This window comes from Polyodon spathula, chromosome 39 (genome assembly GCF_017654505.1).
Source record: "Polyodon spathula isolate WHYD16114869_AA chromosome 39, ASM1765450v1, whole genome shotgun sequence".
NCBI classification, from domain to species: Eukaryota; Metazoa; Chordata; class Actinopteri; order Acipenseriformes; family Polyodontidae; genus Polyodon; species Polyodon spathula.
In genome coordinates, this window is record NC_054572.1 from 2,369,377 (window position 1) to 2,383,165 (window position 13,789).

The following is a 13,789-nucleotide window of genomic DNA, read 5'->3' on the forward strand; positions in this document are numbered from 1 at the left end:
TCAAGGGGAAATATTAAGGAGAGTATCAGCTTTTTAACACCAATAACACTTTCATACTTACTTACATACAGGGGTTTGCATGTATGCGGGTGGAGGCTGCTGTTGATCTCAGTAATGGACAGCAGCAGAGGGACTGAGCAGAGCATTAGTTCAGTAAGGCAAGAGTACAGAATCACACACACCGTGCCTGTGAGCTACCTGAGCAAGCTGAATCGGATTTGCTTTGTTGGGCTCGGTTCTACTCTGATGTTACCTAAACAGAGTCAGAAATAAGCCTCCCGTTGCATAGCAGTTTGATCCATTCCTGGTTTTACTATAAGTTTAGCCAGACTCACCTGAGCTTGTCACCTATATCCTGTAGCTAAATAAGCACATATAAAAATCTAGAATGGCAGGGATCTGGATAGGTAATGGATGCTAACCTGAAATAAAGGACAGAATAAGTTAGAAGCGGAGAGTCTCCCTCAGGGATCTGAAAGGATATAACAACTAGAAGGGTCACTGGGGACATTGAGCTCTAAGCACATAGTAGGCCTAGTAATATAATATTAATATCTTTACATAGCGCCTTTCATAGTGGACCACCATCACAAAAAGTGCTTTACAGAGGTAGGCTGTGAATTATATGCAGTCACTTACAACAGAACATTTAACATCTCATCCACAGGATGGAGCACAAGGAGGTTAAGTGACTTGCTCAGGGTCACACAGCAAGTCAGTCAGTGGCAGAGGTGGGATTTGAACCAGTGACCTTCTGGTTACAAGCCCTGGACCTTAACCACACTGCCTCCAAGATAGTAGATAGCAGGAAGAAAGACCTGAGCTTGCGTTTGAAGTAAGTAATAGCGCATGAGCTGCAGACGGATAGGTGTGGCCGGGGGTCCCCGCTGACTCGTACGATGAGCACATCCCTTATCCGAAGGCAGAGGTGGCATATGCTGACCCAAGGTCGGGGCAGTGAGATCACTTGCCCCCCAGAAGAAGGACCCCCGGCTCATAGAAGTTCCCCAAAACCGTGCGACAAGCAAGAAAAAGACCAAGTGTCAATGCATAGGAAAAAAACACACAAGACAACAATAAAAGGGAGTTAGATAGACGTATGGATTATGTGTATGTATGACTATATTTATATTTCTCGCTCAGTGCAGAGGAAAACCCCCCTCTGGTCCCGGCAAAGGCAAGCTAGCGATACTTTGTTGGGCTGTGGCAATGTAAGAAATGAAAGAGCAAATGCACAAAATCAACTGCTGAAGAAGACCAGGACCCCAGACTCTTAATGAGATGCTGGTTGATTCTCGCCTTGGCTGACAATGTTGCTGAAGGAGTGAGGGGTGTAGAACTGGGGCGGGAGGCCTACTTCAGAGATTAGGGAGCCCAGGTGGGAAGAGAACCAATGCCTCGTCACGACTGAATGGGAAGGATCCAAGAATAACGGGTCTGATGGGAGGAGGGGTTTCCTGCGCACGAGGTATCTAGATACGGAGCTGTAAGGGCAGAGAGGAGAGTTCATCTTTGACAGCTGAATGAACTGGTCTGTCTGGAAAGTGCGTAGTAGGAGGATGAAGTGGGATCCGGGAGCCAGTGAGAGGTTGCAGGAACGGATGCCGATGGGGGGAAAGCTGGCGATTGATGGAACTATGAATTCTGCCAATCTGTGGAATCCAAAGACAGTGATTAAACACATTGTTTCCATTAGTAGGTCGCTGAAAGGATTGAAGAAGCCCTTTTGAGGGATTTGGATTCTTTTGAGGGATTTGGATGCTTTTGATGATTCCTCGCAGTGTCAGACGGACTGCTGGAATGGACAGCCAGATGGGGGAAGGCACTGCCAATGAGTGATGGTGATACTGTATCCCGCTGATGTATGATTTACTTGTGCCTGGAGCCAGATGGAGAGAGTCCTTTGCGTGAGCCAGGAAAGCGAGGACCCAGTCTTGATTGAACGGAAGAGAAAGAAGCCGATTTCGAGCACAGAAGGCTGAATAGTAGTTCCAGCCTGTGGTGTAAGATGACCTTGTGGATGGGGTGAGAGCTGAAGCCATGTAGTTTCTGGCAGATTGAAGGAGTTTGGACAGAGTTAAGTTTAATTGAAGACCAGGTGCTGGAATTGCAGGACCTGCAATGTCACTGGAGCTGCTGTTGGGATCAGCTGGTGGAATCTGGTAATCCTGGGGGATGAAGCATGTCCTCACTGTAACACCAGGTGCTCGGTTGGCAGGTGCTTCGGTATCCGAAACTCTGAGCAGCGCTGATGTTTTAAGCAGAACAGTCTGGGAAGTTAAAATTCTACAGGCGCCTCTGGAGAACAGACCTTGCTGTGCAATTAAATCATCAAGCTCTTGACTGTCAGCAGTCAAAAAAAAACAAAAAACGGTTTGTGTTGATTCAAAACTTTATTTAATCATCCTACATTGAAAGACAACATTGGTTTATTGGAGTTCACAAAGAAAACTTTTTTCAGCTCGCCGTTAGCGTTTCACTTAGTGTTTATTTATTTTCATTTTTTATTCCTGACCTTCAGCCCTTCATTTCCTGTTCTCAGGGCGTTTTGTTAACGGCAATCGAGCAACACACAACCCTTAGCCCAGCTGTATTTCAGTTTTTCTTGTTCTGAATTTCTTCAATGTTCATTTTAAGGTACATTTTTACACAACAGTAGGGCCTACTCGCACGTTTGGCCAGCGTCACTCCTGCTGCATGAAACTCGGATTACTGCACTTCATTTTTACACTTCCAGGCATTATTTTGTTTTTGATCACATTGCTACTGTCCTTTTCACACATCAGCTTAAAAGAAGTGTTTTGGGTTTTTTTACAGACCGATGTCATAGTGCGTTAATAAATATTGACATGTTTTTAAAGGGAGAGGCAGCATTTTGGGGTTACAGGCACCAAAATAGTTGCCAAAAACACTTTTAGCTAAATTTACGACCACTCTGGAACCCTGAATGGTTGAGTCTGCTATATATGCAGAAAGAAAGTAAATAAAAGAGTTATATCACAGTTTGTGGGGCTCCAGTTTTTGTCAAGTGTGCACAAGAGCGAGAGATTAGTAAATTAGTGTCACACACCACTGTTCTTCAAGCCTTGTTTTTCCTTTCACATTTTCTTCATCAGTCTTTTCAATGTCATGCTGCCCAGGTTTTTTTGACTCTCAATTCGGAATGTCGGCTAAGTTCCCTTCACCTCATGGAACTGAAGGTCAGTGGGTGTGGCCACTCTCGCCGTTAAGCCAATCGCTTCTTTACACCAAGTATGTCAGCGAGCTACCGGCCCCTGGAGGACCAATGTCAGCCCTGCAATTGTCTGCTCGTGCTCGCCGGGCACCTGGCCAGTAGGGGCCACTGTAGCGCAGTGAGGATAAACAGTCCCTGCCAATGCTGTGCGATCCCAAACTTAGAAGGAACTGGAAGATAAATAGCCTCAAATTGCTTTGCTCGACCATCAACCAAATAAAAAAAAAAACACATCATTACATCAGAACAATACAAATTTTATTTATAAACATTATCCAAACCTTTGGAGAAAAAAAAAAAGATGCCTGCGGAGAATGCAGGGAGAAGTGATTTAGCTGGAAAAGGAAATGCCCGTGAATGGCATCTGCAGTGCTGGAAGTGTATAGTAATGACATGCACACACAGTTAAGCAAGGTGGAATGGTGAAGACCATGCTCCACATACTTGAATATCGCTTAAGACATGAGGCTTAGTCACTGTTATGCAATAAAACCCAGAGATTCTGATTTTTGCAGGAAAACAAGATAATGCGTTCCATGCGATGTGGAAGCCAGCGAGAAGCAGCCGGGACCCCCAGAGGAAACTGGTGCCCCGGGGGTAGAGGGGCTGAGCTCACTGGGACAGGTGCGACGATGTCATGAGCGACACAGCTGAGGCGTGGAACATTCCGCAGGGCAGACAGACCTGCCCTTCAAACTGCACAGGCTTTACCCTTCAGAGAGATTCGAGTGATGGGAGCATCTGGGTGATGTGCAAACCACAGGGGTAAACCTTTCACTCGCGTGCGTACTGACCTGAAAAGTATCGGAGACACACTAGAGCCCAAAAATAATCAAAAACAAGAATATTCAGAATGAAAAATACAGCAGGACAAAACAAAGCAGGCTTGTGTGAAACCGGTTGTAGTGTTTTTTTTATTCTATATACTCTCTGCACGAAGACAGACTTCTGCAAACTGACCCAACCCTGATGTAATGCACAGTCTGCTAAGCAGATCAGTTACTGCACAGAACTGACTCAGGAATACAAACACAGGACCTTTCCAATAAGTATGGGTTCAGCATGCCAGGTCCAGCCTCGTTGCTATTGTAGCGATTCGACAGGGCCCTTGAGACAGCCATTCCTTAAACTGTCCGCTGCTAATTCAAAACAGACGTACATTTAAATACAGTTTTTTTTTTGTTTTTTTTTCAGAAACACAGCACAAAACACAGCAGTGGTCAGCTTCCACAAAACAAGCTCACTGCGGTTCTCACTGACAGACTGCCACACAGATTTGGAGAGAGCTCCGCTGGTCAAGTCTGTTGTTTACAAGATGTTCCTTGCATTTTGACCAGCGCTGGTGAAGTCAGGCAGCTGGCTGTGTAGACACCATTTAGTGCAGGAGGGATCCAATCACAATTCTGGGCCTGGTTTAGGGGCTTCCTGGTAAAGTCCTTAATCAGCAGACAAGTCAGACAGACAGACGTTGTGGTTTCGCTGCAAGAGCTGGCTGGCGTCCGCTCATCTTTCCACAGGGGCTGGTTAGAAAGCAAAGCCGTCACAAACAATGCTCTGTCCCCTGCCTGGAAACAGGTCCATCTGCCAGAACTTGGAATCGGCATAGACTGTGGAGAAACAAGAGGGAGTGGCTAGAAGCACTGGACTGAAGGACTACGGGACACGCATCATTATTACTACAGACCATAAAGTACTTCTCCCTCACAGACGCCCCAAAAAAACCCATCCACACCATTAAGCCTTGCGTTATGTTGAAACAGCTTGGTCTTTAAAATAAAAAAACACCTGGAAGAATTGCTGAGATTTATTAAAGTATTGGATTTCGATTGTTCTGAAACAGTTCTTCAGGGTCCCACTCGTCTGACTGTTCTTATTCAAAAGGGACCCAAATCACTGTGCTACCCTGAAATGTGTTTGGAAAGCCACTCCAATTCAGAACACATGTTCAAATCAGCGTTCCAGCGTCACTGGAACGAGCACCAGTGCTGGACTGGGAGTAAAACCCACCATCACTGCAGACGCAAATTGCTAAAATGATTCATCAATACTAAGATCTTGTGAAGCACCTGACTGTCCTTGACACTGACACTTAGTGGGGTTCCTGCAGGCTGTTGCTTAGGGACCCCCAGCTCAAGACCTCAGACTCCACATCTGTTTTGTGTTACACAGGGATGCCAAACTCCTGTCGCGGTTCCTGTACGAGCGAGCCAACGAAATGCATCCCAACCATGGGTCACTTGCAGAGCTGCATGGGCGTGGCCATGTGAAAAACAATGACCTGAGTTATTAGCAATGTTACTTCTTGCTTCGGCATTTAACACAAACACCCTCTCCAGAAGAAAAACACTCAAGTGCTTTTACTTTTTTTTTTGTTATGTGCTGTTTGTTTCGTGTTTTGAGGAGGGCAGGGACGCAGTGATGTCATGGCTCGCTGCTGAGCCAGCCAAGGGTTTTGTTAAATTAACAGTAAGAAGAATCACAAGAGCAGGCTGAGCTCACCCATGTCCCCTGGTTCCAGCCACAAGCTGAAGGAGCTGCACTGCCCTCGGCACTCCGTGAGAGGGAGGATTCTCAGCGAAGGCTGCCCGCTCCCCACCACCAGCCATCTGTACACCTGCAGGGCCTGCAGACAAACACAATGTGAAGACTCCCCATATTCAGCAGGGTTAGAAGTTTTAGGGTAGCACTGTTTCCACTGGCCACTGTGTATTAATAATCATGATACTTTCCTCACGATATACAGTATCCAAATCGAGGGGTGTGTGTTTCGTGATACCCAAAAGCACCACACTTGTAGCCCAACCAAACAGTTCTTGAATGATGAATAAACTGCTGGTTTGGATACATACTCTCCCTCTCTCATTTTGAGTTTTGTCTTTTAACAAAAGAGCATTAATAATGATCACTCGATCTTATCACTCATCACAGTACCTTACCAGGACCATCACATGTATGATGATGCATGCTGTACCAGGACCTGTGATACATATTGCGCTGTATTACTACACCCCTACCGTTCAGCAGTCTTCATAACATGCAAAGTTTCCCTCATAAAAGTTCACCCTGGTAAATTTTGGATTGTTATACTATTCCATGCTTTTTCATGGTTATAATATTCACTTGCCATGTTTTTCCTGTACCTTACTGTACCTCAATGCTTGCCTATGCTTAACCATGCTTTCCCTGTAGTTTAATACATTTTGCTGTTAGTTTACTATGGGAAACGTCTATTAGAGTTGGCTGCTCAGCCTTTCACCTTCCTGGCTGTGTTCATTTTTCCTTTATCTTCCTCAGAGATCCTCCCTGTGACACCACGCTCCTTACCCTGCTCTGCAGCCCCTGGCTGTCTGTCACCAGGCAGCGCTTCAGAGAGACCCCCTCCCTGACCAGGACTCTTTGCAGCTCCGCACTGGGGAACAGCCCCTGCAGCACCTCCTGATGGCTCACCAGCTGAGGCTTCCTGAGGGGGGAATACAAAGAAATCGTCAGCAACATTAACAGGCTCTCCAGGAGTCAGCAAGGAGATGGATCACGTGAGAATCCACTGCCCGTCTCTGCAGATGTTTAGAGGGACTAAAGAGTGATGAGGACGGATATTGCAGGGGCCCCTTGCAAACAAGCTGTTCCGTGTGCAGTGTAACACAGGTTTCGTCTTGTTAAAGCAATGTATTAAACATTGATAATACATGACAACTAATCACTTGTGTGTCATTCCAAGGTAAATGTGCTGCACTGCACCATTTCAAGTGTAACGTGCACGTAAAGCCTGAGGAGTCCTGTAGGGAGGCTTGCTTTCAGCACACCTTTGAATGGTGATCAGTGTGCTGCTGGTAAAGCACAGTATGCCTAAAGTGGACACAGTTAGTTTGCTGTGGCCAGAAGGTCTCCACAGTACACTGTACACTAGAGTGGAGGCAGTTTCTGCTGAAGCCGAGCTACAGCCCTTCTCTTTTTACCACAGCAGTATGAAGTTGGACGGCTCCTTTGGGAATTCCTGCGCCAGGACGATCAGGTTTTCCTGCTCCCGGATGAAAAGGTCCATGAACTCCTGCTGCCTGGAGTAGAGCTGCTTCAGGTCTCCATAGGACAGGGATAAGGACTGGCCACCCTACAAGAAAAACAGCACGGTCAACCACTTAGTCGAAATGCTTTTACATATACTGAAGTTTCTTTTGGTATTTCTACATGTGGTACTGTTGTCGTGTTCCAGCGTTTTCCAGTTACGTTTTTCTCAGTTTAGTGCTTGTTGTGAATTAGCTGATGTTTTGAGTGTTCGAGGTTGTGTTTCTCTTTGATCCTGAAGCCCCGCTGCACTTACCTCGATCATTACGGGCTGCACGCCCTGAAGGATGCAGTCTGGGAAGCCCTGACCCTGCCACACCTCCAGCACAGCTGCTACCGAGGCACATTCAGAGCAGTTCACTGCAGCTCCAGAGCGCCCCTTCTTATGGGATCTCCACCACTCGTGGAACCCTGCAACAGGTAGAACAGCATTAGCCCGCATGGCCCTCGGGAATCCTCAAACCCCTAACACTCCAACACAGGCTGGTCTAGCAAGTCATCAAGCATTGTTCTGAAACTCCTCTTGTGTATAACAGATCATAAAAAAAAAAAAAAAAAAACACTGTCAACCTAATCAAACAGACCTTTGCGTTTCTCAACAGTGACCCCTACAGGCAGATACAGGACAACACCACACCGCTCGTGCCAGTTTCTGAAGAGCACCCAGACATGCCGCTGATGACTGCAGATCTGAAGACGTTCCTCCACAGGTAGCAGAGGGCACCCCAAAGTAGTGCCTTGCAAGCCGACCCGAACCCGAAGGGGCACGACTGCAGTATCAGGTCGGGGTTGGGTTGGTGGGTGTTGTTTGTACAGTATACTTTCGGGCTTAGTTCAGATGGTCTCTTAACGCTGACTCTGCCACTGTTTACAATTTTAAGACAGCAAGTCCTTCCTTCCTTTTTCACTTATTTGAGGATTGTTATATTTGGGTGGGTTTTGGGTTGGGTGTGGCTAGGGTCAGGTTCAGATTGGCTGTGGTCAGGTCCGGTTCAAGCATTAAAATCAGGCCTGAGCAGACCTCTACCCCAAAAAGGAGGGCCCTCACTCTGCAAGCTCAGGATCAAGGAACACCACGACCTGCCCCAGTGCCAAATCGACCCTAGTCGGGATTCACACTCGTGACCTTAACAAAACAACACGCAGATGATGTCTCTCTCTTATCCAAACACTGCTTTCTCACAGCAGCAGAGAGGCCAGCTGGGTCTGGAGGTGGAGCTGAGGCAGCTGCACGGTCCCTCAAAGCGTATGCACTTGTCTGTTTATTTCTGAATCTATTTCACCAGGACATCCCTACTGAGATGAAACATCTAGATTCTATTTAGTTAATAAGAGCGTCCGAGTACACATCACCGAAATCAACGGCCGCGCAATGAGTCAAACAACCCAATTATTACATAAATCAGAAGTGAGACCCGTCGATCAGAGAGACATAGCAGATCCAGGTTTTAATTAGACACGCTTGCGTTTCAAACGCACTGCGCTGCATTCGGTTCATAAATCAATGCTTGTAGTAAAACCTGGAGTTTATTTCAATAGCAGTAAACTAGGCTGGAGTTGTGCAATAGCAGACACACACTAACAGGGTCAGGAAGGAGTCACAAACATAGAACTGCAGATTTATGCAACTCACCAGTCAAAAGCTGGATTAGGAAGTTTCACTCTGAATGCACCATGCACAACTGAGAGCTAACCACAGGATACAATGCAACCCTTAAAAGACAGCTTGGAACATACTTTGAGATGTGTCCAGGCATGAATAACCCACAACCAGAAACACATCTAGTAAAAGGTGAACCTAATAAAGACCAGCCAATCCTAAAAGAAACATGAAATATGTCATTGTATATGTAGCTAGCACAGGGATAGAAATAAGACCCCCATTGCATAGCAGTTGGATCCAATCCTGGTTTTACTTGGAGTTTATTAAGACACACCTTAACTTGGGATGGACAGGAGTCTTATTTCCATCCCTGTATCATACACTAAATCAAGCCAGTTATGACAACAACTGCAAAACACCCCCCCACGCCCTTCAGAATTACAATGTTTAAATAAATAAAGATGAGCCTGTTCTCGAACAGCCACGGCACCTGAAGTAACATCAAAACAAAGCACAGCAGAGTTACGAAACATCAAAGTGATTCAGCCTGTGGAAAACTCAGGAAATCACAAGTCATAAAGAAGTGCTGAAAAGTGAAGAAGTGGTGCAGAACTGATCCGGAGCTGCAGGCGTAGGGGAGAGAGAGGGAACGAAAGCCAGGCGTAGAAGATCAGCAGTAGACAGACACGACCTGGACAAAACATTTCACACAAACCATAAGCTGATCTCTTTTACACTTACACTGAAAAGACAGATATGAGAGCGAGAGAGAGAAACAGAGATAGATAGATAGATAGATAGATAGATAGATAGATAGATAGATAGATAGATAGATAGATACAGCTGTAGTCAAAAGTTTACATACCCCAATGAAAATTTACAATTTCTAGAAATCTCTCGATAATTATAGGAAAAATCTTTTGTAGCAAAAGCTTTGCTTTTGTGAATGAGGAAAAAAGTTACAAGAAATAGATGTCTACAATGATTTATTTCAGCAATTTTTTTCCTCATCCACAAAAGCAACACTTTTAGTCGGAGCGCATTTTTTAAATGGAAACATCCCGTTGTATCACATCTATCCTAAATAACTCCCTGAGAAACAGGAACATCACAGAACAGCACAACAACACACATTCCTGAATAAGTTAGCAAACGAGATCCGAAGGATCCAAATCAACAGCTGCATGAATGCATATTTATAAGGTGACCACATGACTCCAGGTTCTCCAGTTTTTGAACTCGCATCCACAGTGCCTTCAGGATTTTTTTGATCTGTGTCTTGTCTTTTAGACATGCAGGACTACAAGTTCCAGAGTGCATTGCGGTCCCTGTGAAAGCACAGTTAACTACGTACCTTGGAGGTTGTACTTCTTGGCAATGGGCAGAGACAGGAGGCGCACGTGGCTGATGGGAGAGGACCAGTTGTGAGCACGACCCACAAGGAACCTGTACTGTGGAGAGCTAAGAGGGTAGGTGAATGCCAGCACTGCCACCAAGAGGAACCCCAGAGCAATTACAAGCTGCATGAAAGAGAAAGGAAAGACAACAGTGGGAATACAGTAAACATGCAGCCTCTATAGGTCCTGGAAACAGTTACATTGTGCTCCTGGGAGGGGTTAGCCCCTTGTTAACGAAGTCACCCACAATCTAGAAGAGTCTGGGGAGTAACACACTTGTGTTCCATTAGTAAATGCAGACTCTGAATAAATATTGTGCAGGAAAACTGGAGCTTGATGAGTTTGGTTAATTCTACGAATCTTTGAACTAAAAGTGGCTGTGTGGCTTTGAAGAGAAAGGGAGTGCGGGGCAGATACATTGCTGATTAACGAATCCACAGTTTGTGCTACGAATCCACAGAAAACTGTTCTCAATCAAACCACAGTCAGAACAATTCAACAGAAAAGTGAATACCATTTTATTATGCAACAATGACTTCAATTACTTAATTATAGTATTACACATTTCAAACATATCACTTACAAAAGGGCTTGCGATTTCAGTTTAGCATTTCATATTGTTTGCTAGAATAAAATGATAACATAATGGTAAAAAAAATAATCAACAGATTCAACATGTTTATCCCTTACTTAATGCTTCCCCTCTCTTTACAGCACTGTACATAATCTGACCTTGCACGCTGCCAGCAGGATGGGGAACTGGGGCGGCTCTCGCCTGGGCTCACTGGTTTCCAGCATCTGCTTTATGAACTTCTCGATCTCCCTCTCCGACATTCCATATCGATACCCGGATCGCCTCAGGATATCGACACTTTCAGACAGCTTCTCATAGATGCACGGCTCGCTCGGTGCCAGTCCCATGGCTCTGTTTATGTACGTTTTATGATTTGAAGTTTCAGTCAGTTCAGAGGCGTTTCCCTTGTTGCGGGATCAGTGTTTTTACCCTCTGAGCTAAGTCCACTATGGTTTTCAAAACGCTCGGTAAAATTTAACAGCCAAAATAAGACTCGTCTGTGTCTCTTCATCTTTATATTGTTTTTTCTACATAGTTTTGCTACTTAATGCAGGGCGGTCCAATGAATGGTGCTCGAGTAGTTTGTCATTTCAGCTCCCGGTATAAGAAAGTTAATATTTGTCACACATTACGGAGATGCTTGGATTTTTAAATTCAGGTATATCCTTACATACGATTATAAAAGGTTTACAAAGCTGCTGTAGCTTGTGCAATCACATTCACGGTTATTAAATGATTATTATGATTATTCCATGTGATTTTTCTGCTTTAGCTGTTTGTTTCTAATGCAACCCCCCCCCCCCCAAAAAAAACAAACAAACAAACAAACAAAACAACAACAACAAAAAAACACAAAACAGCTTTACATCTTTGTTTCAAATCCTGACTCCTTACTGTCTGACAAAAGTTCTACAATTCTGACAATATTATTCTTAAAAAAACTAAATATTATTGCATGCACTACAGTAAACTGAGGTACACGAAGCGGTGTAAACTTTCGCAATCAAATCTCGGATTCGGTTTAGTTAATGAATATAACAGCATAACTCCTGGTTTTAGAGGGATACGAAGTTTATTACACGTATCCCCAAAAACAATATTCTGTAGTTGCTATTCGCAGATCTTCCCCATACAGTTCAATTGCTTCACCTGCTCGCACCTGAAACCCAAAGCCCTCGACAGCCCCTTCCTGCTGCAGTACAGTCTGGGCTACGCCATCAGCAGATTCGTTAAAAAAAAAACAAAAAAAAACACAGATTACAATTTAGTTTACACCCATACATTGTATTGATTTGTTATTAAAATTAGGATTACCTTTTATTTTGTGCTAATCTGTTTCCCCCTGTGTTCAGCTATTGAAAACAGTTCCTTGCAATGTTTAGTAAACGCCACGAAATCTACTTTATACAGAAGCAAGGTGTTCTGGGTAAGAGAGGTTCCTTCAAGCAGTGTTTGTGATTTTTTTCTTTTCTTTATGGTATCATTTACTTGGCTGTCTAATTTCGAAACTTGCTTCTCAAAATAACTGGCCATGTTTATTTTTATTAATTTATTTATTTTAGTAATTCATTAAATGTTATTTCGTATAATTAAAATGTTGGATAATTTTCATTTTTTGCTGGTAGACGTGGCTTGTTTAAAAATAGGGACATTATCACCAATAACTCGTAGTTTAATACAGACAGCATCATTTATTAGGCACTCTCACACACGTGTAAACAGAAACAAACATGCTGTAGTACTTATGCCACCTGCATGTAAACACAGTGTTTTGAGTACTTATTCAAAATACTCCTATTCAGACTGCAGGAGTATTCAAACAACGTCCTGACTACGGTTACCATGTGACAGGGACAGCTCGGGCTTTCAAACTCACACCCCATTGCATTCTGGTAAATGTAGTCCTTCTCTTAAAAGGAAAGGTACCTGAGAAAGGTAAAACATACCGGAATGCACTGTATTGCTGGTTCTGTAAACATCCGGCACTTTTTCTATGAAAAAACCCCGGCTTTCTAGCATGCATGAGGTTTACAGAATCAACCCTCTCTCCCTGTATTTTAAAGAAAGGAGATTTCCCAGGTGTAGGGTTAATTTGCACACCTGCTTGTCTTGACTTAGTGTTTATAGACTGTGGCGTCTCTAAGAACTGGGTGGGGTAGATTAAGATGGTCGTGGATTTTCATGTATTTGGTGGTAATTATTCATTAATTACCAGCTGAGAACGAACTCTACATAGGAAAAAGTATAATGGTCTATTGTAAACCTTTGAGGCGTTTTATTCCCCAAACACAAAAAGATAACTTTTTAAACGATTTCATTCATCGCTAAATGACCGATATATTTGTGTGTTCCTTCATTGTGCAATATTTCTTACTGAATGCAAATTTATATATTTCTTCTGGCGTGTAAATGCTGTAGTTCCTGTTAATTTATTTTCCACAATCCGAGGTATAGTCTAAGGCTCGTAATGGACTCCATTCAGCAGCATACAGATCAAACAAACACCTCACAATTTTGATGCATGCGTTTATTTCTATTGCTAACTTGACTTCACAAATTATTTATAAAATATATACAGAAAAGGTGACATGTTCAGACAAATACGTTATTATTTGTCTGGAGTAACAAACAAAACAAAAACAGTTGAGTAGTTCACTTTGAGATTTTTGTATCTTTTTTTCTCAAATAAAACTTATATATACAGAATAGTTCACTGGATTTATTTTCTAGAGCACTCTGTGTGAACTACTCGCCTGTTTTATGTGACACAGTCACTAAATGCATTAATATAAAATATTTCAGAGATCCTTATCAGATAAGAGTTCCACTTAGTTCAGCATTGACGATTACACCTTCCATACATTTATTTTTAAGAACACACAAACTACACAGTTGTTTTTGTTTTTTAATCCTATGTG

The 13,789-nt window shown here is 43.6% G+C and overlaps 1 protein-coding gene across 2 annotated transcripts; it reads right to left on the reverse strand.

Annotated features, from left to right (window-relative positions):
- Window positions 1-3,543: 3,543 nt before the first annotated feature.
- Window positions 3,544-12,283, reverse strand: c39h6orf89 (chromosome 39 C6orf89 homolog). Of its 2 annotated transcripts, XM_041236138.1 has the most exons (8): window positions 12,186-12,283; window positions 11,030-12,080; window positions 10,255-10,420; window positions 7,554-7,708; window positions 7,192-7,343; window positions 6,560-6,695; window positions 5,735-5,858; window positions 3,544-4,842 (listed from the first exon to the last, which is right to left on the reverse strand). In XM_041236138.1, exons 2-8 carry the CDS (start codon window positions 11,216-11,218, stop codon window positions 4,760-4,762), a joined length of 1,005 nt encoding a protein of 334 aa, XP_041092072.1. In that variant the 5' UTR covers window positions 11,219-12,080; window positions 12,186-12,283; the 3' UTR covers window positions 3,544-4,759. The 2 variants fall into 2 exon arrangements, with proteins under 2 accessions (XP_041092072.1, XP_041092073.1); XM_041236139.1 differs by having other exon boundaries at window positions 11,030-12,273.
- Window positions 12,284-13,789: the final 1,506 nt, after the last annotated feature.

Bases quoted from the DNA above. Each gene is read 5' to 3' on its own strand.
- c39h6orf89 (XM_041236138.1), bottom strand. From the start codon at position 11,218: ATGGGACTGGCACCGAGCGAGCCGTGCATCTATGAGAAGCTGTCTGAA. The intron at 7,709-10,254 runs GTACGTAGTTAA...TACCTGTTGCAG, and splicing joins CAAGAAGTACAACCTCCAAG to GGTTCCACGAGTGGTGGAGA. The intron at 7,344-7,553 runs GTAAGTGCAGCG...TTTTTCTTGTAG, and splicing joins TGCAGCCCGTAATGATCGAG to GGTGGCCAGTCCTTATCCCT.